The sequence below is a fragment of the Scylla paramamosain genome, chromosome 14, assembly GCF_035594125.1.
Source record: "Scylla paramamosain isolate STU-SP2022 chromosome 14, ASM3559412v1, whole genome shotgun sequence".
Classification (NCBI taxonomy): domain Eukaryota; kingdom Metazoa; phylum Arthropoda; class Malacostraca; order Decapoda; family Portunidae; genus Scylla; species Scylla paramamosain.
Genome location: NC_087164.1, coordinates 112,087 through 136,838, shown reverse-complemented (window position 1 = coordinate 136,838; position 24,752 = coordinate 112,087). Strand labels below are relative to the sequence as shown.

Genomic DNA, 24,752 nt, shown 5'->3' with positions numbered 1-24,752 from the left:
CGTGTGCGTAGGCCTCTTTCCCAAGCGCCACGTCCTCAGGAGACGGCTTGTCCACCGGTGCACGGGATAGGGCGTCAGGAATGGCGAGAGACTTACCCTTACGCCACTCTGCCGTGAAAACATACCCAATGATCTTTTCTTTCAGGCGTTGCAGTCGAGGGTTGTCGATGGCGTCGAGCGTATACGAGTTGAGGATGGGAACGAGGGGCCTGTGGTCTGTCACGATGGTGAAGCGAGGCAGACATAGTAGGTAATACCGGCACTTAGCTATGGCCCAAACCACAGCTACGAGCTCCAGCTCGATAGTTGCGTACCTCGTCTCCACGTCTGCTAGAAAGCGCAACCCGCACTGCACCAGACGCCACTGACCGTCTCCGTGGTCCTGTAGAAAGGCGTAACCCACGCCATACAGGCGCGAAGCGTCCGTCTGCAACACAGTGGGGAGGGACGGGTCGAAGTGTGCGAGCACTGACGGTCGCGAGAGTGCCATCTTCACCTTCTCAAAGGCCAAGTCGTGGTCCGGAGTCCATGTGAAGGCTCGGCGGGGGCTCAAGAGAAGACGCAGGGGCTCTGCTGACGCAGCAATCTGTGGCGTGAACTCTGCTAGTTGGTTTGCCAGGCCTAAGAATGAGCGCATGTCCGTCACATTTGCCGGCTTGGGAAAATCGGCAATTGCGCGCACCTTCTCTTCGTCGGCAGCAATGCCCTCCCTTGACAGCTTGAACCCGCAGAACGTCACGTCTGGAGCCGCTAACACAAACTTCTCCGCGTTGATGGTGATGCCGTGGGTGCGGCACCACACCAGGACCTCGTAGACACGCCGAATGTGTGTTTCGTAGTCCTCGTCCCAAAGCAGAATGTCGTCTACCACTTTGGCACACTGCTGCACGCCGTCGAGCGCCGCATCACCACGGCGGCAGAACTCGTCGCCCGTGGCCACGAAACCCATTGGTCCTCGACAAAACCGGAAGCGGCCATACGGGGTGATAAAGGTGGTGAGGTGCTGGTCCTGCTCCGCCAGTGGTATCTGCCAATACCCATACAGAGCGTCCAGCGTGGAGAAGAATCGTGCCCCTGGTCCAACACGGCGCACGGCAGCGTGGGGTGTAGGAGAGGGGTGTGCGGGGCGTAACACCTGCTTGTTTAGCCCCGTGAGGTCCACAGTTATCCTTACACCTCCTTTGGGCTTGGCCACGGTCACGAGGGGATGGCACCACTGGGATGGGTGATCGCCGGCGGGTATTATGATGCCCTGTCTCACCATGGCCTCTAACTCCTCCTTGACTGCGTCCTGCCAGGCGAGAGGAATGAGTCGCGGCGTATTTACCGCGAAGGACTTGGCGTCATCCTTCAGGTATATACGCATCGGAGGGCCACAGATAGATAGATAGATAGATAGATAGATAGATAGTTTATTGACCACAGCAACATTACATTGATACAATACTTTATATTTAAAATATGGTCCATCATAATTGTTTAAAATACACATTTGTAATATAATTATTATTTCTAGAATATCTGTTCTCTGTACACAAAAGTTCAATTATCTCGTTCTGAACGTTTCTACATTAACTTAATAAATAGGTACATAAAAAAAAAAAAAATACTAAAAGTAGTTCTATTCTAATCCTTCGTATTAACAATAAAATTTCTAGAACTATTACTAAATTTCTATGATAAAAGGAAACATAAGTATTACACACATTGAAAACTAATAACTAATTTGGTACCTCACATAAAATCTATTCTAAAATTATTATTCTAAAAAAAAAAAAAAAAAAAAAAAAAAAAATATACGATAAAAAAAATCATTAGTCATTTATCAATCGATTAACATTAAATTATCAAAAACATAAGTAAAATATTTAAAAACATAATTAATGACGTTCGTTCTCGAGAGCAAAGAAATAATTCTAAACGACAATAGAAACTTTCTACCTGGTGAAGATATTTCTTAACATGTTAGCTCAATCATATATGTCTAAAATCTGCCTGATTATGTTACATGTAAATTCGTGACTAAATCTGTTACTGAAGATATCTCCAATTGTTGAAAAATTGTGAAGGTTTCGCAGATGTTGAGTGAGTGTGCAATACTGGACAACGTGCACTTCCGTTTGTATGTCTCCACACACACACACCCGTTCCTCTAGGGGCAAGCGGCCGCGTCCTCGCCTACTCCACCTGCCCACCTCCACCGCCAAAGAGTGACTCGACACCCTGAAGCGTGTGAAGGCGACGCGGTCTTTTTCCGGCACTTTTTGTTTCTCCAAATATATAGGATGGGCACACAAACTAGGGTTCATCTCGAGATAGGTTTTGCGTCTGGAGGACGCAACTTGATGTAAATTCCGCTTAAGTTCTCTCATTCCAATACTGACATCATCTAAATCATTATGGATCAGGTCGTAGACATAGTCTTTGGTGTTATATCTGGCGGCCATTACTGTCTTAAGCGCCAGTATCAGTGGGTCATCATCCAGCTGTGACCGCTCTATCCATGACGAAAGTCATCCTTAGTCGTCAGCACGTCAGGGAACTCTCGCAGGAAAAATGCTTTGGCCTCCGCAGATGAAGCAGAGGGTAGGGGAAGTCGTGGCGTGAGTGACGGCTGGAGGGATGAGGTGCGAGGCTGCGGCGCAGCGGGTGGCGGCGGGCCAAGAGTAGAGACTTGCCTCACCTGCCCTTCCCCCTCCTGCCGCCGGTCTCCTCGCACTCCAATCTGCCGTGGATAGTCTTGGGGAATGATCCTCAGCTGCTTCGTGTGGCCGTACGAGAGGAGCGGCTTGGGCAGACCCCTCATCACGATTATCCGGCCTTGGATGGTGGTGTCCCCATACGTCATAGTGGCGTATAACGACCCGAGAATCCGACAGGCCATTGACGTCCCGTCGGGGTTGTTCAGTCCCAACTCTGGGTAGGGTTGCAGGTCGTCAGCCGACAGGCCAAGTGCCCGAAGAAGCTCGTCACCCATGACTGTCGTGTCCGCTCCCGTGTCTGGCACGCACTCGACCCAGCCTGACCTGCCACATGCTTCCACCTGAAGCTTTATGGTCGGGGACGTGGGGCCGACCGGTGGCGCGTTGTCCACCGCTCGTGCGTGGGTGGTATGGGCAGTACCGCCGGAGGGCGGGGCAGCGCCGCGCTGGTGCCCCGTTATAGACAACACTTTGCCGCACCTTACACAGTCACTCGGCGGCTTCTCGGCACTTGTGAGCGGTTTTGAGCGGCAACACTGCGAAATGACCCACTTTGTTACATAAACGACACCGTTCACCAAACGCTATGCACTTGTCCTTGGAGTGCGGCCCATAACCACAGTTACCGCACTTTGCGTTAGTCGGCTTCGAACCACTAGAATGACCGTTTGCCTTGGGCGATTCCTTTTTCAGACAGTCCCTTTTCCAACAGTCCTTTTTCTTTTTCTTATACGCCGACACTGCACTTGTGGAAGACTGGAGTAACCTGAGCTCGTGTGACGTGGTTTCGGCGGCCTCGCGGGACTTGCACACTGTCAACACCTTCTCCAGTGTGGCGTCAGACGGCGTTTCCAACAAGCGCTGCCTCGTTTCCTCGTCTCTGACGCCCATCAACACTGCGTGTTTCATTTGCGTCTCTACACAGGCAGGGTTGTGGGCCTTACACAAGTCAATCTCGTCCGAAGCGTCCTTCAGCCGCACGTAGAAGTCGTTAAACTTCTCTCCTTCGGCCTGTCTACACTGGAAGAAGGATAGGCGCCTCAGTGCCTCATTTCGTTGCCCTTTCACATGCTCGTGAAGGCGCTCCAGCACTTCAGTCAGGCTCAAGGTCGAGCCCGGGGGTACGCCCAAGCTAACCTCGAGCGTGCGCCTCAGTTCGGACGAGAGGCAGGCCCGCAACTGTATGAGCTGCTTGGGCTGCGGCTGTTTCTGCAGGTCCACCATCACCGCATAGTCCTCCCACTGCTGTCTCCATTCCTTGAAGGCCTGCAGCGTAGCGTCCTGTGAGAGCGGGGGAGGCGGAACGATGGTCGCTTTGGGGACAGGCGTGGACGGCATCGGGAGCATGGTTGAGGGCGGGTTGGCGAGGCTGTCACTAACGGCGCCGGGTGTGCCTGCCTGCTGTGAAGGCTGCGTTCCAAGCGTAGCAACAAGCTGATTGAAGCGCTGCTCCTCGGCCTGGCGCCTCGTTTCGTCCTCCTGTCGTCTCTGCTCACACTCGTCACGGAACAGTTGCAGCATTTGAAGGAGCGCGTCTTGAGAGACTCCAGTTGCCTGCTCCTGCCCCATAGCCGAGGGCGTGGACGAAGCTGGCGAGAGGGGTGCCGGATCTTGTTGCCTCCTGGTTTTAGGCTTAGTCATGGCGCCGGCACACTGAAGGCTCCTCCGGGAGACGCACCGCACAACACCGGCTAGTTGGGGCACCTTCACGCTGTCTCGCTGCCAGGTCCTTGTGAGTTGCACTACTCACTGCGCCATGTATCCTTCTTGTAGGTTCTCGGGCAACATAAAGTCACAAGTTCCCAGTGCTTTTAATGTGTAGACAGGTGCAAGTACGTAGGTGCGAGCCGGTGGCGGCGTGGTACAGAACTCCATGATTAATACAGAGCAAGGGGCGAAGTAAACACTAGTGAAACAGTGAAGCATGAAACCAATACAAACTATGAACCCTAACCAATACAGTGAAGCCCCGTAACAATGAAGCATTCATACTTCACACACTACTAAACCTTATCTTCTTTTTCTCACTGAAATGCAGTGTCTGAGGCAAGTGACAGTAACCTCCTCTCTATTCCTATTTTCTCTATTCTCATTTTCAATCCAAAGCTGGATGTATCTTCTATGTGTGCAACAACCTAACCTGCTCATGTATCCATGCTCTTGAGTCTTCTGGCTACAACTAGTCACTCACAAACTAAATTTTCTGTGCTGCATACTTCTCACCTAACTCCAGTGACTATAAAAAGTTCTTTTACTACTTAACTTTCAAAGTGGAGCACATTCTGATTCTCTTCCCTTTCATGAAGATCTCCATTCTTGGAGACTTAAATGTTCAACACCAGCTTTGCCTTTCCTCTCCCTTCACTGACCAACCTGGTGAACTAGCCTTTAACTTTGCTATCCTCCTCAACCTAGAGCAACTGGTGCAACACCCTGCTCATAACTTTGCTATCCTCCTCAACCTAGAGCAACTGGTGCAACACCCTGCTCATATTCCTGACTGTTGTGGAGATATGCCCAATATTCTTAACCATTTCCTAAACTCTGATCTCCTACATATGCAATCACTGTCTTCTCCGTTGGGTTCCTCCAGTCACAGCCTCATATCTGTATCTTGTCCTATTGCTCCAATCCCTCCTCAGGATTCCCCAAAGCAGAAGTGCCTCTGGTGTTTTGTCTCTGCTAATTGGGGGGAATCTGAGGAGATGTTATTCTGATTTTTCCCAGGAATGACTACTGCTTCCATGACAAGGACTTATCTCTGTGTGCTGAGTACATTATAGAGGTCTCATGGCATGGAGGCTTACATTTCTCTCAACTTAAACCCTCCAAACTTTGGTTTAACACATCCTGTTCTTATGCTATGCATGAGAGGTGGCCCACTAAAGGTACTTGAGCCTTTCTTCATCTGAATCTCATGCACTTTATGCCTGGAATCATGCCAAGTCTGTCCTCCATCTAGCCAAAAACTCCATCAATAAAAAAAATTAAAATCTTTCTAGATCTAACTCCCTTTGTGAATTTGGCACATAGCCAAAAACATCTCCAATAACTTTACTTCATCTTTCCCTCCTTTATTTCAATCTGATGGCACTATTACCATCTCATCTATCTCCAAAACTAAATTCTACCCAAACCTTTGCTAAAAATTCTACCTTGGATGATTCAGGGCTTATTCCTCCCTCTCTTTCACCCTCCACCTGCTTCATGCTATCCATTAAGATTCTTCACAGTCCATGCTTATGGACCTGATGGTGTCCCTCCTATTCTCCAAACCTGTGCCTTCACCCTCCATGCTTGTGCCTTTCCTGGTCAAACTCTTCCAGTTTTATCAACAGCTACCTTTCCTTCCTGCCTGCATTCAGCCTGTTTCTAAAAAGGATGACTGCTCTAATCTCTTAATTTATCACCTTATTGCTATCCTCAACTGTAAGATTCTTAAACATCTATCATTTCACAACCTCATATCTGATTACCAGTATGGATTCTATCACATCTGCTGTACTGGTGATCATGTTTTTTTTGTTTTTTTATTGAGTCTTGGCAGTATTCTTTTTGGGATTTTGGTGAAGCATTTGATATCAAAAGCTATTGATAGAGAGTGGCACAAAGCTTTGATTTCCAAACTACCCTATTGACACTCCTCCAATATCACTACTCACAAGTTCCGACCCTCACAACCCACAGCCGCACTCCAATGCAGCGCAGGCCCTGCCTCCCACCCAAACCACGTACAGTGGAAAGAAAAGTGGAGCAGGATCCAGTGGAGGTGTTCTGCTGCATCCGCCCTGCAGAAATACCAGGGCAGGAGGAGTGTATTGCAGAGGTGGATAGTCGCACAGTGAAGGTAATTATTGTGGTGACAATTTAAGCCTTTCTTGTCATTTTATTTTTGTTGATCTTGTCTTGTACCAAACAAGGAAGGTGGCACATCAGAGAGAAGAATGTGTGTATACTGTGAGATATTTATAAACCTGGGAAAAATGTATTCCTCTACTTTTTGACTGGGTTGAGATTTTGTAGTTCTTCATGATGTATTTCATTTCTCAAAACTCTACATCCACGCTCATGTCCTACATAGTCATAGGTACTATCTCACTGGATTTGGAGGTTTTTATTCTTATGTCTTCATTCTAATTTTTGCCGTTGTCATTATTATTTAGGCATGTAAATGATCAAAGAAAGATCGATGATGAAGATCAGATGTGAGAAGTGTTAAGTTAGAGGAAGAATTTTCCAGATGAAATTAAATAAATTTACTGAAGAGAAGAAAGAAAGTACAGTGTGTGTGTATTAATACATATTTTTACCTTCACAGCTTACACCACCAAACTCCTCCTTTGCATATCGCAATGGCAGTGCCAAGGAACAGTTGTACAAATTTGAGAGAGTTTTCGGTCCTAGTTCTTCCCAGAAGGAACTTTTCTCACAGGTTGCCATGCCTCCTGTGTCAGACCTTGTCAATGGAAGAAATGGCCTCCTCTTTGCTTATGGTGTTACTGGCTCAGGAAAGACTTACACCATGCAGGTTGGTGTTTTATTTTTTATTTCTTGTTCTAAGTGTGTGTGTGTGTGTGTGTGTGTGTGTGTGTGTGTGTGTGTGTGTGTGTACTTGCAAAATTGTAGAATATGAATTGGAGCTAAAGTTATATTATTATTTCTATATCTGTTATTCATTGCTTTACTTCCTCTATTCCCCTCTTCCTTGCTTCTTTTTGGAGAATTGAATTTTGATACACTTCACTTTTCACTTCTAAGGATGTGTGCACTGAGAACACTGGTTTTCTTGTGTGAGAAACCAGTGCTAATTGGTACCGATTCATGCTGGTCGGTGCTCACAAAGGATATGAGAAATCTCCTCCGACCAGCGTGGGGAGAGAGACAATAGCAGGTGTATCAGTCAGTTATGATTCATCTGCAGTTTAGTGAACATGTCAGGCTCATTGTCTGATGTGCTAATATTGCTTGAAAGTACTTTTTTAAAATTGGAAAAGAAAAAAAGGAATACATGATATAAATCACAAGAGAAAACAGTGTGGCAAATTAGCTCATATATATATATATATATATATATATATATATATATATATATATATATATATATATATATATATATATATATATATATATATATATATATATATATATATATATATTCGACTATCAACCTGCATAAAAAGAGGAATATGTACACATGCACACACATCATAAACACTTTCCTTCACAGTCTAGTTCTTTGCTTATCTCAGCCCACAGCCTATCAGTGACATTCCAGTTTGTGTGCAACTTATTTTCTTATCCTGCACTGGTGTTTTTCAAATACTTTACTGATAATTACGAGTAGTTCAATGTCCATCTTGGTCGATGTTGACATGCACGAGTTGAGCTGGCAAGAATAACCAAGAGAAATCAAGAAAGCTAGTAGAAGCAGGTTGCTGGTGCCGATAAGCTATAGCCAGCTTCCTCTGTGCACGGTTACATTTGTTTATATGGGGTAATTCTTAACACAAGTTGGCACTGGTTGCTCACATGGGAAAACCAGCATTCTCTGTGCATGCACTTTTAATTCTTAACACAAGTCAGGGCTGATTGGCATTGGTTGCTTATGCGAGAAAACCAGCATTTTCATTGCGCATGCCTTTCAGTTCTGAGTTTTTACGAGATATCAGATGTGATCAAATATGATGGGTGAGTCTGAACATATCACTTCCTTTTTCCAGGGCACACCACAGGATGGGGGCATCATCTGCCGCACACTGGATGTACTGTTCAACTCAATTCAGGACTACCAGGCAAGCCGCTTTACCTTCCGCCCTGATGGAATGAATGGCTTTGACACTCAAAGTGAGGTGGAGGCACAGAATGACCGGCGGAAGGCAGCAGCCACACCACGGCTGCGACCCATGGCAGGTGGAAGAACCACTAGGGGGAGGTAGGGCAGTTTTGTGTCGAAGTATTTTGGAGGTAACATAAGTTTGTGTTTAGCATTATCAAAAGTTTATTTTCATAATTATAGCATATACAGGAAAGTTGTGTTATCCTGTGTCTTTATCTACATAAGTACTTTATTATCCAATCTATTTTAAAATCTATGGTTCTTCTTGAACTGTATCACTTTAACTTCTTAAATATGGCAAATGCCTTTAGATGCAAGTGAGGTATTTAACTTTTTTTTACATTATTTTTGCTCATATTCTTTGTATTTGTATCCTTGTTTTTGTGTCCCTCACAAAAAGATTTTTCATTAGCCCTTTTTTTTTGTAAGAAGAGGCACCAGCCAAGGGCAACAAAATTTATAAGAAAAAAAAAAGCCCAAATAGTCAAAAGTAGTTATCAATAATTAAAGGATAAGTGCCTTGAAACCTCCCTCTTGAAAGAGTTCAAGTCACAGGAAGGAGAAAATACAGAAGCAGGCAGAGTTCCAGAGTTTATCACAGAAAGGGATGAATGATTGAAAATACTGGTTAACTCTTGCATTAGAGAGGTGGACAGAATAGGGATGAGAGAAAGAAGTAAGTCTTGTGCAGTGAGGCTGTGGGGGAGGGGAGGTATGCACTTAGCAAGATCAGAAGAGCAGTTAGTATGAAAATAGCACTGGAAGATAGCAAAAAGATGCAACATTGGGGATAACAGAGACACTGAAGACAGAGGAGAGGAGTTGATAAGACGAAAAGCTTTTGATTTCATCTTGTCTAAAATAGCAGATGAGTGGAACCCCTGAATACATGTGAAACATACTCTATACATGGATAAGTCCCCTGTACAGAGTTACCAGCTGGGGTGGTGAAAAAAAACTGATGGAGATGACTCAGAATGCCCAAGTTCATAGAAGCTGTTTTAGCTAGAGATGAGGTGTGAAGTTTCCAGTTTAGATTATAAGTAAAGGAGAGATCAAGAATGTTCAGTGTAGAAGAGGGGGACAGTTGAGTGTCACTGAAGAAGAGGGAATAGGTATCTGGAAGGATGTGTTGAGTTGATAGATGGAGGAATTGAGTTTTTGAGGCATTAAACAATATTAAGTTTGTTCTGCCCCTATCAGAAATTTTAGAGTGATCTGAAGAGAGGTGTTCTGTGGCTTCCCTGTGTGAACTGTTTACTTTCTGAAGGGATGGACATCTATGAAAAGATGTGGAAAAGTGTAGGGTGTTATCATCATCGTAGGAGCGGATAGGACAAGAAGTTTGGTTTAGAAGATATTAATGAATAGGAAGAGAGTGGATGATGGGACAACCATGTTGTCCCATCACCCTGTTGTCACTGTTAATAGACTTAGAAGAACACTGATCGTCTATCCCAGCAGCAATAGAACAGTCAGGAAGACAACTTGAGATGAAGTTACAGAGAGAATGGTTGAAACTATAGGAAATTAGTTTGGAAATCAAAGCTTTGTGTTAGACTCTATCAAAAGGTTTTGATATGTGTAAGGCAAAAGCAAAAGTTTTGCCAAAATCTCTAAAAGAGATGACCAAGACTCAGTAAGGAAAGCCAGAAGATCACCAGTACAGCAGCCTTGACAGAACCCATACTGGCGATCAGATATAAAGCTGTGAAGTGATAGATGCTTAAGAATCTTTCTGTTGAGGATAGATTAAAAAACTAGTAAGGCAGGAGATTAAAACAAAAAGGTGGTAGTTTGAGGAATCAAAATGGTAACTTTTTTTTAGGAACAGGCTGAATGTAAGCAAACTTCCAGCAAGAAGGAAAGGTAGATGTTCATAGATAGAGTTGGAAGAGCTTGCTTGACTAGACAAGATGCAAGCTCGGAGGCACAGTTTCAGAGAACAGTAGAAGGGACCTCATCAAGTCCATAAATCTTCAGAGGGTTTGGGCCAGCGAGGGCATGGAAAACATCACTACAAAGAATCTTAATGGGTAGCATGAAGTAGTCAGAGGGCGGAGGAGAGGGAGGAACAAGGCCTGAATCACCCAAGATATAGTTTTTAGTAAAGGTATGAGCAAAGAGTTCAGCTTTAGAAATAGATGAGATGGCAGTGGTCCAATCAGGTTGAAATGGTATTTTTGGCTAGGTGCCAGAAATGACAAGGGGAGTTTGATCTTGAAAAGATTTTGACACTCATGTTGAACTTGATTAAGTATCTTGTCTTTTATATATCCTTCCTTAATTTCCTTCCATTCCTCTCCCTCCCTCCCTCCCTCCCTTCCTTTCTTCCTTCCTTCCTTCCTTGTTTCTATCTTGGCCTTATAGATGATACTTTTCTTCCATGTTTTCTACAGGAAGGATCCCCCAGGCTCCCAAGACAGCTCTCAGCGTATTCCTGATACTTCTTGCATTAATAGTGTGGATGAAGATAATGTGTATTCCGTATTCATCTTCTACATTGAAATATACAACAACTACCTGTATGACTTATTAGAAGAGCTACCCGAGACTGGGCCCTCTAGGTGAGTGACGTCAAGTAACCAATGTTTCTTCCACAGACACAAGTCTTCATGTTCCTATGTTGTCTGAAAATTAATGTAGCTGTTATTTATAATAGTATTTGCAGTAAAAGTGAAAGGAGAAAATACTGTATAGCTAATCTTAATGAAATAACAGGAAAGGGAAGTAATAATGCTTATACATGCATGTTTGTTTATATCAGTAAATCCAGCATATGTACATTCACACACAGGGGCCTACAGACAAAGATCATCCGTGAAGATGCACAACACAACATGTATGTCCATGCATGCACTGAAGTGGAGGTGAAGAGTCCTGAGGATGGCCTGGAGGTGGGTGGCTATTTTTAACATCAGAAAATAAAGGAAGCTGCAAGAAGCCATCAGCCTTATAGATGGTAGTCCCTTCATAAATCATGCCTACCTTGTTCCCTCTATCAACCTCATCTATAAATTTGTCTGATCTTCCTAGTGATTATTCCTATTATTGTTATTCACTACTCATCACTCATCATCCATGCTGTTGTTTCAGGTGCTGTACCGTGGCCTCAAGCGGAGGAAGATTGCCTCAACACGTCTCAACTGAGAGTCATCACGCTCACACTCCATCTTCACTATCAGGCTGTTACAGGTAAGGGTGTCTGTTTCTTAGTGTTGACATGTTTGAGTTCATCACATTTTTCAGGCAGTAAAGGGGGAAGAGGAGGAGGCTTAAGAGGGAATTTAGGCAAGACCAAGATGATATACAAAATGGATAATGTGGCCTGGTGTTGTGGAATGGTGCTTGGTTGTATAATTTATTCACAGTCTTTAGGATCTTGTTCTAACATTTTCTTCATCCCCAGGCACCCCTTGATGCACAGGGAGAGGATGTGGTGACAGACAAGAGTGCCATTGTAGTATCACAACTATCCCTGGTGGATTTGGCTGGTTCAGAGCGGAATTTGCGTACCAAGGCAGCTGGTGATAGAATCAAGGAGGCAGGTAAGTGTGTGTGGGAGTGGGGAGTGTTTTCTGTGTATTTGTCATTGGAGATGATATTATGTCCCAGTTTATGTCCTGCATTCATTTTTTTATTTTTTTTTATCTTTTTCCCTTAGTTTTTAATGTTTTGTCTTCATCTTTATGTTTTCCTTCCTTTTTCCCTGTTCCTCTTCTACTCTCCTACATTGTTCCTTCCTTTTTCCCTGTTCCTCTTTTACTCTCCTACATTGTTCATCCCACACACCCTTACTACCTTTGGTCTTTTTTTCTACCAATCCATTGTTTCTCTTTTAGTTCTCTTCCACTGTCATTCCTTCCCAAGTTGCCTATACAATATCCTACCCCCATCACAATTTTTCAAGGTAATATCAACAACTCACTGATGAACCTGCGCATCTGTATTGAGATCTTGCGTGAGAATCAGGAGACAGGTGGCAACAAGAAGATACCTTACCGAGACTCAAAGCTTACCCACTACTTCAAAAACTTCTTTGATGGAGATGGCAAAGTGCGCATGGTCGTGTGTGTCAATCCCAGATCTGATGACTATGATGAGACACTGGTGATTAGTGACTCCACTTAGTATTAATAACCAAGGTGAAGCCAAAGGCTGTTTATCTAAACTTATCTATCTTGACTGACTATGTGCAATATCCATTTGTTGTGTTGTCTTGTTTTTACTGATGACTATGTGCAATATCCATTTGTTGTAGTGTTGTCTTGTTTATACTGACCTCCAAGGTTCATAGTCCTTACTTTTTATAATTTATGAATTAATTGCCTACCTTTCTACAACTCTGCTTCACAGAACTTACCAGTTGTTGATTTTTTCAAAGTAATATAACCATTACATTGACTTCACTTGGAAGGTGTAATAATAAAGAAGTAAATATACAGAAGATGGTAGTAGAGTTGGGAGTGCTTAAACAAGTTACAAAGGATTGTTTGGATAGGGAGAGTTTAAGGTTCTTCTGCAGTGGTTGCTTCCTTGGGGATGCTTTCAAAGAGTAAGGTACTCAAGACCTTTGTCATTTATTGTTTTCAAATTAATATATGAATTTGAGTAAAGAACCCATGGAAACTGTGTTGACCTTACAAATTAATATTTATCATCATTGTGTTTATTTTTTTGAGGGCAGCATTTATTAGGATATTTATTTTAATGTTCTTGGACAGTCTCCTTCCATATAAAGGAAGGCAGTGTTGATGCATCAATAAAAGCACACATCACCAAAAACACATTCCCATCATCATGGACATAGGAGCATTGTTATGAGTCTCATTACTGTTCCAGCATTAGCAAGACTTTACAATGATAAAATTAATATCAGTATTACAGCCACAGCTTCATCCCAACAGACAGTGATGAAGTTTGCTGAGCTTGCATCAGAGGTACAAATCCAAAGGTCACAGCCAGCACGGCGTGACCTTGGGTTGCCACCAGGCCGACGCCGTGCCAACCAGCTGTTTAAGGAGGTGCGCAAGAAGCTGGAGGATGAGGTGGAGGGTGCCGGTGTGGTGAGTAGCAGTGATGCTGAGTTTATCTGGTTACTTTCCTTAATTTATATTCATGCTTTCTTGTTTTCTAATTATATATATATATATATATATATATATATATATATATATATATATATATATATATATATATATATATATATATATATATATATATATATATATATATATATATATATATATATATATATATATATATATATATATATATATATATATATATATATATATATATATATATATATATATATATATATATATATATATATATATATATATATATATATATATATATATATATATATATACATCTCATCTCTAGCTAAAGCAGCTTCCATGAAGTTAGGTGTTCTGAGACGTCTCCGCCAGTTTTTCTCACCCCCGCAGCTGCTAACTCTGTACAAGGGCCTTATCCGTCCATGTATGGAGTATGCTTCACATGTCTGGGGGGGTTCCACTCATACTGCTGTTCTAGACAGGGTGGAATCAAAAGCTTTTCGTCTCATCAACTCCTCTCCTCTAACTGACTGTCTTCAGCCTCTCTCTCACCGCCGCAATGTTGCATCTCTAGCTGTCTTCTACCGCTATTTTCATGCTAACTGCTCTTCTGATCTTGCTAACTGCATGCCTCCCCTCCTTCCTCGGCCTCGCTGCACAAGACTTTCTTCTTTCTCTCACTCCTATTCTGTCCACCTCTCTAACGCAAGAGTTAACCAGTATTCTCAATCATTCATCCCTTTCTCTGGTAAACTCTGGAACTCCTTGCCTGCTTCTGTATTTCCACCTTCCTATGACTTGAATTCCTTCAAGAGGGAGGTTTCAAGACACTTATCCACCAATTTTTGACCACTGCTTTGACCCTTTTAGGGACTGGCATTTCAGTGGGCATTTTTTTTTTATTAGATTTTTGTTGCCCTTGGCCAGTATCCTTCCTACATAAAAAAAAAAAAAAAAAAAAAAAAAAATATATATATATATATATATATATATATATATATATATATATATATATATATATATATATATATATATATATATATATATATATATATATATATATATATATATATATATATATATATATATATATATATATATATATATATATATTATATAGACACACACACAAACATTTATCTGTCGACTTAGTTATTTTTTCTTTTCTGTATCAGAGTGTGTGTGTATATTTTCATACCATCTTCATATTCTTTCACTTTTCATTCATTTTCTTCTGAATTTCTTTCTTTTTGGTATCTTTGAGTGTATGAGTATATTTTCCTGCCATCTTTATATTTTTCACTTTTCTCACATTTTCCTTCTTACCTTCTCAGGCTCTGGAAGTTGACCTTGCTCCAATCTACTCGCTGGCCCCTGATTGGCCTGTGCTTACCTCCTCTACCCCTGGAGGATTGGAGGAGGTGATCAGTCGCCTCAAGGCTCACCTCAGGAAGAGATTGCAGAGCAGGGAACGCCTGGAAAAGAATTTCTGGGGGACTGGTGAGTATGAAGTTAGAGAGAGAGAGAGAGAGAGAGAGAGAGAGAACAGTGGTGGTTAGGAAGAGAAAGAAATGAGAATGGAGTGAGTGAGAAGGACTGGTTTGGGTTGTGAGTGATTGGAGAATGGGTGAAGGATTGGCAGGTAAGCAGGAGAGTATTGTAAAAGGGTGATTGTGGAGCATGAGGAAGAGAGGGGAGATCGTTCAGTTTATTTATACATTTTGTGTTCTCTATTTTACTTTCATTCATACTTTATATATATATATATATATATATATATATATATATATATATATATATATATATATATATATATATATATATATATATATATATATATATATATATATATATATATATATATATATATATATATATATATAATTTTTTTTTATTTATTTATTTATTCATTCATATTTTGTTATTCCCGACAAGTTTTGCATTATACATACCATATATAATTGTGATGCTACTCATAATGCAGAAAAAAAAAAAAAAGGTTTCAAGGAAAGTGTGACTTAGAGATGAAGATGAAATTTGTGCTTGGACATAAGGACATAACAGCTTACTGTGGATGCAGGTGTTCTAAAGACAAGGTGTTAATTTAGCATGCACAGTGGTGACCCCAGAATCCAAACACCCTATTGTTCAAACAAACTGGAATCTAAACCATTTTTTCAAGAAAATTTTGCTTTAAAATCTGAATTCTTTTCAGATTCTGGTGTCAAAGATGTGTTGTCCACAAGGAAGCACCCCAGTTTGGTCAAGAAAAAATTGGAAAAAGTAGTAAACAAAAAAATATATATAATGCAAGAATAATCAGTAGAATAAAAACAATTGTAAAATAATAAATAAACATCACACAATATTAATAAGACAACTGCAGGGCAATGAAAACCTGGACGTATCTTTTATATTTTTAGAGTGATCACTGGGTGAACCAAGATGGCAGCAGCTGAGAGTTGTAATGATAGCCTTGGTATTAATAAGGTCTATTGGTAAACTTTTTAATATACTCTAGTTTTACTTTTGTGACTTAATAATATTCCCATAAAGTCAGGATGTATGAGGAGAGTGAAAATTCCAGCAATACTGATGCATAACATAAAAAAATTACTCGTCTATACAGGAATGAAATTTTATGATTGGGCATATTTCTCTTTTATGGTACTTTTGTTTATTAATTGAATTAAATATAATGTATACATTATCTTGAAAGACAACATTCTTGAATTCAGATTACATTTTTGGGTAATGAGTTTTATTGGGGTCTATAATTCACTTACCATTATTTCCTATAGTGAAAATAGTTTCAGAATAAGAACAGCTTCCTGGAACAAATTAAATTCAGATTCCGAGGCACCAATGTACGTATTGGGGTTGTGATGTACAGGTTAGCGTATCCAGCTCTTATCCAAGGGACTTGCCATCCATCTGGCTGCCTTCTCTCTTTTCTTCCTTATGTTGTCTCCTGACCTTTTCTTGTTTCTTTCCCTCCATCGGTTTCATAAAACTTTTCTTTTCTACAGTGGCAGCAATGAGGTCAGGCATTGCAGAAATGGAAAAAGAAAACCTAGTCATGAAAAAGGAGTTGACCAGCATGCGGGCACTCTACTCAGATGCGATGGGACGAGTACGCAGCCTCGAGAATCTCCTTCACAATGCAGAATCTGCCAATGAGTCACTCCAGAGGAAGCTAGAGGACCAAGCATTCTTGAGGGATGAGTGTGAAGCAGTGGTGAGTTCATGTGTGTTTGGGTTGTGGTGGCCTTACCTGGTTGCTGTTGTAATAATCTGCTTGTAGCTAAATCATGTATTGTCCTGTTTCAATTTTTACTTTTTATCTAATGTACTTTTAAACATTAAATGCTCTTTGTAATGTAACTGCCCAGTTTAGTGTCCATCTGTTGTAATTCTCTCAAGAAGAATCTCCAAACTCCATGCCTGCATGCATGTATGCGCATGTTTGTGTTGAAAAATTGTCTAGATTGTTATAGTGTGCTTTATTTTTTACATTTACTGCATTTGTTGACTGCTGCTGTCTTGTCTCTTCCTGAAGTGGGCATTATTGCTCACTGCCAGATCAAAATATCTCCCCCCACCCATCCTCAAAATTTTCATGCAAAGTTGTCACTGGGCTGATTAGCCACTTGTCTTTTTTTTTTTTTTTTTCGTGGCATTGATGGGGATTTTTTTAGGTTCAGTGTTAATATGCCTGGTAACCGATACTGAGCAGGTGCAGTGGATGTAAAGTAATTGGTTGTGACTGACTGATGCATAACTGTAGCTTAATGGCTGGCATATTTTTTCACTTCCTTTAATCACCCACAGAAAGAGGAGAGGGACATGGCCAAGGTACAAAGCCAGATTGAAAAACAGAGAATGAAAACAAAACTGAGGACAAAGTTGGAACAGGAAAAAATGAAACTGAAATCCACCCTTAACACTGAACTCCATCATCAAAAGGTATGTGAGAGAGGCTGCATAGATAAATTTATAAGATTAGATTTATTTATTTTTTTTCATACCAATTACACCTCCAGTGAATGATGGTGGTCAGCATCAGTGACATTGTGTTCCCATTATTCTTTCAGAAATTCATTAAAGCAATTAGCTGGATTGTCATTTAACATTTAGATATATATTATCATTTAAGAGTGTCTGGGGATAGTGTTAAGTATGTGCAGTGAGATGGATGGATAAATAAGAGGGATGAGGGATTAACTTGCAGTGATTATTAAGAGTTAGTTGAGAGATGGACAAAGTAAAGGAGTACATGAGTGAAAGGGGGTGCTAGCAGAGGTGGAATACTTAATTAAACCAGCTTGAAGGGAGTGTTTGGGATAAGGAGAGGCAGGGGGTCTTCTGCTGTGGCCATTGCCTTAGGAGATGTTCTTGAAGAGTAGGAAAGGCATCAAAGGGTCATAAGAACATCAGTCACTAGCTTAGACAAGATGAGTTTGATAGACGTCCACTCCTGCTGGGTTTTGAGATGTTTCTCAATTTGTCTTGTACCTAATCTCTGCTAAATGAGTGGATTGTAGCATGAAAGGAAGCAGTCCATATTGTCTACAATTTATTGGAGATTTCAGTACCAGACTTCTCATTTATGATGTGTTATAAATGCTAAATATAGAAAATGATAGGTAATGAAGATAATAATGGTAACAATTTTCTCTCTTTCAGTCCAAGATCTACCAGAGTCAAGTGAAGGCCCTTAAGCAGGCCCTCTTTAGTAACAAGCAGACTGTTCCCACCGCCCCTCTTCAGCCTTCCACCACTTCCTCCTCTGACACTGATCTTACTGCCATTCCTGACAAGACCCCCATCAAGGCCTCCACTTCTGACCCAAAACTCAATATGACCCCAGCATCTCACAGGGTAATTATTAAAGACTGATATGTCACTGTTCTAAATTCCTTTCTGATGTTTTCCTTTTCATGAATAATCTCACCACCATTTGCATATTTTCTTTTCAGAGGAGAGTTTGACATTTGAATTAAAAGATGTATAGTTGGTATTTGATTTGGTGGAAAGTTGATTTATTGGAAAGTAGCTTGCAAAACTGAAACCTTAAACAAGTTTACCTACATTCAGCCTGTTCCTAAAAAGTGACCGTTCTGATCCTCAAACTACAGTTCTATTATTTTAATTTCCTGTCTATCTAAAGTTTTCAATTTATCCTCAACTCCACTTCACTTCACAACCTTTTATCTGATCACCAGTAGGTATATGTTCTGCGAAGGCCATTCTGCTGGTGATCTTCTGGCTTTCCTTACTGAGTCTTGGTTATCCTCTTTTAGAGATTTTGGTGAAACTTTAGCTGTTGCCTTAGACATATCAAAAGCTTTTGATAGAGTCTGGCACAAAGCTTTGATTTCCAGACTACCCTCGTACAACTTCTATCCTTCTCTCTGTAACTTCATATCAAGTTTCCTTTCTGACTGCTTTATTGCTGCTGTGGTAGATTGTCACTGTTCTAGATCTATTAACAGTGGTGTTCCTCAGGGTTCTGTCCTGTCACGTACTCTCTTCCTGTTATTCATCAGTGATCTAAACTTGATCTAGGACTTCTTGTCCTATCCGTTCCTATGCTGATAATACCATCCTGCACTTTTTCACATCTTTTTGTAGATGTCCATCCCTTCAGGAAGTAAACAGTTCATGCAGGGAAGCTACAGAACACCTGCCTTCAGATCTCTCTATTTCTGATTGGGGCATAGCAAACTTATTGTTTTATGCCTCAAAAACTCAATTCCTTCATCTATCAACTCTACACAACCTTCCAGACAACTATCCCCTCTTCTTTAGTTATACTCAACTGTCCCCCTCTTCTACACTGAACATTCTAGGTCTCCCCTTTACTTATAATCTAAACTGGAAACTTCACATCTCATCTCTATCTAAAACAGCTTCTATGAAGTTAGGTGTTCTGAGTCATCACCTGTTTTTCTCACTCCCCCAGCTGGCAGTTCTGGACAGGGGCCTTATCCGCCCATACATGGTGTATGCTTCACATGTATGGATGGGTGGGGGTTCCACTCATACCACTATTTTAGACAGGATGGAATCAAAAACTTTTTGTCTTATCAACTCTTCTCTAGCTGACTGTCTTCAGCCTCTTTCTCATTGCCACAGTGTTGCATCTCTTGCTATCTTCTGCTGTTATTTCCATGCCAACTGCTCTTGTGATCATGCTAGCTGCATGCCTCCCCGTCCTCCTGTAGCCTTGCTGCACGAGACTTTCTTCTTTTCTCTCACCCCTACTCTGTCCACCTCTCTAATCCAAAAGTTAACCATTATTCTCAATCATTCATCCTTTTCTCTAGTAAACTCTGGAACTCCTTGCCTGCTTTTGTATTTCTACCTTCCTATGACATGAACTCTTTCAAGAGGGAGGTTTTAGGACATTTATCCTGAAATTTTTAACTATCGTTTTTTAATCTGTTTGGGGACTGGCACCTCAGTGGGCCTTTTTTTATTGCAGTTTTGTTGCCCTTGGCCAGTACCCTTCCTACATAAATTAATAAATATTTGACAGGATGGCAGTAATGTAGTAAACTAAGGATATAATTAGAAAGGAATTTGTTATTTTTTTTATTTATTTTATTTATTTATTTTTTTTTTATGTAGGAAGGACACTGGCCAAGGGCAACAAAAATTAGTTATTATAGGTAACTATTTATTTTCTGCAGTTCCTTGTGTGGCATCTGTTGGTATTGGTATTTCAGACACCAGCAGTTGTGAACTTGTGACACAGGCGTTCTCGGTCACAAGGATCTGATGTATGGATTGACCATCAGCCCACTCAGGTATGTGCTCACATGTGTACTCATGTATGTGGGGTTTGTCCTAAATTAGTAGCATACATGTTACATTACAGTTACAGTTGTAACAGTGAGATGTAGTATTTGCCATAGTTGTTTCATCAAATTAGACTTGCTTCCTTGTACATCATATTGTTCAGTGTGTACACATATATGTAGCATACATTTATGTACAGCTCAAATGTCATGATCTGTTTATATACCAGGGTGGCACCTCCCACAAAACTTGGTAGCTTAGATAAGACAGTCACACTCAAATATCCCCTCATACTTTAACTTGTAGGCCTGTGTGGGAGGGGGCGAGTAATATTCAGCAACCACACTTTGCATATGTTTGGTGTAGATGTTATGAGCTGAATCTAGATCTGTTGATATTTGCTGAATTATGCACTAGAGGTTCAAGTTCAGAGCAGATTGTGGTAGCTGATAGGGAAGTTTAGAAGGGTGTGTTAAAGAAGGAAAATGAAATGTGAATGAGGATAGGAAAATAGATAAAGGTAAAGTGCAGAAAGATGCATGATGCAAAGAGGTTGAATGTAACTTTGAATAGTAAGTTGAAAGGAAAGGGTTACGGAGGAATGAATCATGTTTGTTTAGGTTGCTTGGAACTAATGTAAGGATAAGTTTGTCTGAGGATCTGATAATGATAGCATTGTATAGGGTTGAAACATAGGATAGGGAAGTAGGAGAGAGGAGATGGAATAAATACTATAATGGAGATAAGATGCTTTACAAACATGCGTGGATGTCAAGTGAGAAATGAGAGTGTAATGAAGACATGGAAATGCAAGTTTACTGACTGAGCAGAACAATGTTATTATGGTCTGGACATGTGCAGAGAATGGAAAAAGAGAACAGGAGAGGAGTCAGTGTGAGATGTGTAATACTAAGGCAAAGGTCATAAACAGGATGGATAAACAGTGTGAAAAGAAAATTAGTTGCAAGTCTGGATAGAGGAAGAATGGCTATGCATGATAGGGATGAATAGAAAGCAGTTTTTGGAAGCATATATGTTAACTAAGTCTCAAAACACTTCATAGGTTAACCCCACATCTGGTACAATTAGCAGATCTGATCAAATATTAGGAAGAGAATGAGTATGATGGTGAGGCAGATCAGCTATTGGGATCTGATTGGGAGAGATATATGTTTGTTGTGCATCATATCCCTGCAACTCTAGCACATCATAGTTGGTAAGGATTGATCCCCTCTCCCTAATAGCCTTGAAGCTTATATGTTAGGGAATGCTTATGTGGAACCATATCTTTGCTACCTTGTTTACAGGGATGCCACCTTGGTATATGGATGGATCTGTAAAACCTTCCCATTAAGTAGATATAAGCACTAAGGAGAACTGTTAACCAGGCTGTTCATCGTGACTTAGTTTCCATATTTAAATTTTAAAAAATATTCATATAATCACCAAAGAGTATTTTTATCTGGAATTCCAGGCTTTTCATAAGTATTTATGAAGAGCATTGCTAAAATAACCATTTTCATTACATTTAAATTTTTATTTAATCACTAATACATGGTGTTGTTGGGGCTTCATGTCTACTGTTACATTGTGTTGTTGGGACTTCATTTGTACTGTTTTGCTTGGAGATCTCTAAAATACTAAAGTTGTTGGGCATGTAATGTTGGTTTTGGTTTATTTTTCTTCCATTACATGGGCTAATAGGGAGAGAGCTTGCAGGATACATTTTCAGCTGTGGCACTTTGTTCCCTCCACACACACACACACACACACACACACACACACACACACACACACACACACACACACACACACACACACACACACACACACACACACACACACACAAACACACACACACACACTTGCACCCAACACACACACACACTTACACCCAACACAAACACACAGGAGGTCTCCACAGGAACAATCCTGCAGCCCAACCTCCATCGTCGCAAATCATCACCAAGTTGAAGTCTAGTGACTTTACTGACCCTCGCACCACAAACTACTGCTTGACGACTCAGGAACAGGACTCACAAGGAGAACTGGAGATGAAACTGTTCAAGGTAGTAGTGGAAGAGGTAGAGGGCATATTATAAGAAAGAAAAGACATAAGAAAAGTAGCATGACTAAATATGTGAATGTAGTGTTTCTGTATTAGTGGTATGTTGAATGAGAGAGGACATGGGAGAACTAAAAAGGCTAAATAATTGAAGTGATTAAGGATTAAAGGAAGGGGAAGAGAGGAACAGAAGTATATGAGTGTGAGAATAGGAAATAAAAGTAAGGCAAGAGAAGATGGTGAAGAGGGAAAAATTTGTATAGAAAGTGTAAAATAAGTTGAAGGTGCACTTGGAAGATGGAAGGATAAAGTGAAGGATTAAATGTCAGAGAGATGTTAGTAGAGGCTGAGTGCTTGAACAAGCAAAAAGGAAATGTTTGGGTGGGAAGAGGTGGAGGCTGTTTTGTGGCCATCTTCTAGGGGACACTACTCCTGGAGCGAGCAATCAGTAATAGAGGAAGGTGAGAATACTGTGTAAGGTTCATTTCATTGTGATAATTTTGTGGGTGAAAATTTATTTTTTTATTTTCTAATTTGCATCAGTCCTCTCTCACTTAAGAAAATGATTGTAAATATGATAGCCAGTGTGAATACATGCATGTATTGTTCTAGCATTTTCCTTTAAGAGGTTGTCAGTTTGCAACAGCTGTTATGCCATGACTATAGATCTTGGCAATTTCTTTTGTTGAAAGGTGAGACCCATGGAGGGGTGCCAGTGTTGCTCCATCATGTGAATTGTATTTTGTTGACTTTTGATAGAACTAATTTTTTGACCTGAGATACCATGACATTCCTTGAATCCTGCTAGAGGGAAATGGACTTTTTTTTTTTTTCGGACCATAAATAAGTTTCATTCCTTGTAACCATTAGTAAATTAGGATCAGCATATCAACATTCTTATTGTTTTAACATTTAAGTTTAAGCATTTTCATTTATTTATTATGAATTCTACATCATGAAAAGAAAATTACCTTGTTCATAAGCAGGAAACATTGTAAATTTTTATTATTCATCTCCTTGTATGGGTTGCTATACACTGTATGCATGGCTTATGTTCTCTCACATATCACACTAAACATGTTGCTTGATGCCTTACATTGTTGGCTTATGTTCTCTCACATATCACACTAAACATGTTGCTTGATGCCTCACATTGCTTGATAATCTAAATTTATCTTGGTATGAAAATTTGTAGTAGGATTCTCTCTCTCTCTCTCTCTCTCTCTCTCTCTCTCTCTCTCTCTCTCTCTCTCTCTCTCTCTCTCTCTCACACCTGTCATTTTCTTCATTAATTGCCTCTGTTTCTCACAGGGTGAAGTCTTACCTACAGCTGGTGTTGGAGCACAAGTAGTTCTCAGAGATGTTGAAATTCTACACCAGCGTGATCCTCTTCACCATCAGTCCACCCCAAACTGCAAGCGTTCCTCCACTGAAGGGACTCCATTGCAAGACAGAGGTGTTTGGGGCTCACAAAAGAGACCAATGGTGTAAAAATGTATATGGAAGTATATTTGGGGGATGAACGTATGTATTCTGATGTATGAGTACTCATATATTGCTTTTAGTTTGAGTGTGTATTGTCTTTCTATTCTTCTAACACTATACCCAACTTAACATTATCATTTAACATTATTATTATTCACTCATACAGAGTACATACAGAATTTTTTGGCAAGCACAAACTTACAAAGATCCATTTTGAGTAAGGTAGGAAATTAGGAGGTATGAAATAGAAGTGTATAATAAGTTATCACTGAAGGTCTGCTTGTCTAAATTTTTATCATTTACCATTATTTTTTACTTTATAATGATTTTATATATGCACCTATATGCTTTTAGTAAAAGCTTGAGGGAATTCCTTTTAATGATCTGTAAACTACATTCAGTTGGCACCTATGGGGTTTTAGCTTGGTAAATATCTTGTTTGGCAGTTTGTTTAAATATGATTAGATAAGTTACCTTAAATAATCAAACTCACCCATTACTATCAAATATGTCATGTGTTTTATCTACTGATGAAGTAAGGACTATGTTGTCCTGATTTTTGGCACCTGTTTTGGTGCCAAATTCAGGAAGAGAAGAAAGCTAGCCAGGATCAATTTTACAGTTAAAAATTTTCATATTGAGTATTTACAAAATGAAGACAATTCATTATTTGCAATTCATTGTTGGAGACTTAACTAATCCCTAATGACTTACTCAGTTAGTGTCATCCTCTCTTGCCAAAGCAGTTACCTACACTTTCTCATCAAAATGTACTTGACCTAGGGGCAAAAAAGTAG

The 24,752-nt window shown here is 40.6% G+C and overlaps 1 protein-coding gene across 1 annotated transcript; it reads left to right on the top strand.

The window, feature by feature from the left end:
- Positions 1 to 6,384: 6,384 nt before the first annotated feature.
- LOC135106709 (kinesin-like protein KIF23) lies at positions 6,385 to 23,892 on the top strand. Its single transcript, XM_064015968.1, is given in 15 exon segments — positions 6,385 to 6,549; positions 7,021 to 7,230; positions 8,423 to 8,634; positions 10,938 to 11,105; positions 11,336 to 11,435; positions 11,635 to 11,733; positions 11,948 to 12,086; positions 12,449 to 12,648; positions 13,446 to 13,604; positions 14,936 to 15,101; positions 16,631 to 16,839; positions 17,433 to 17,567; positions 18,288 to 18,482; positions 20,333 to 20,413; positions 23,782 to 23,892. Coding segments are annotated over 14 exon segments (2,166 nt in total). The 5' UTR covers positions 6,385 to 6,399; the 3' UTR covers positions 20,357 to 20,413; positions 23,782 to 23,892.
- Positions 23,893 to 24,752: the final 860 nt, after the last annotated feature.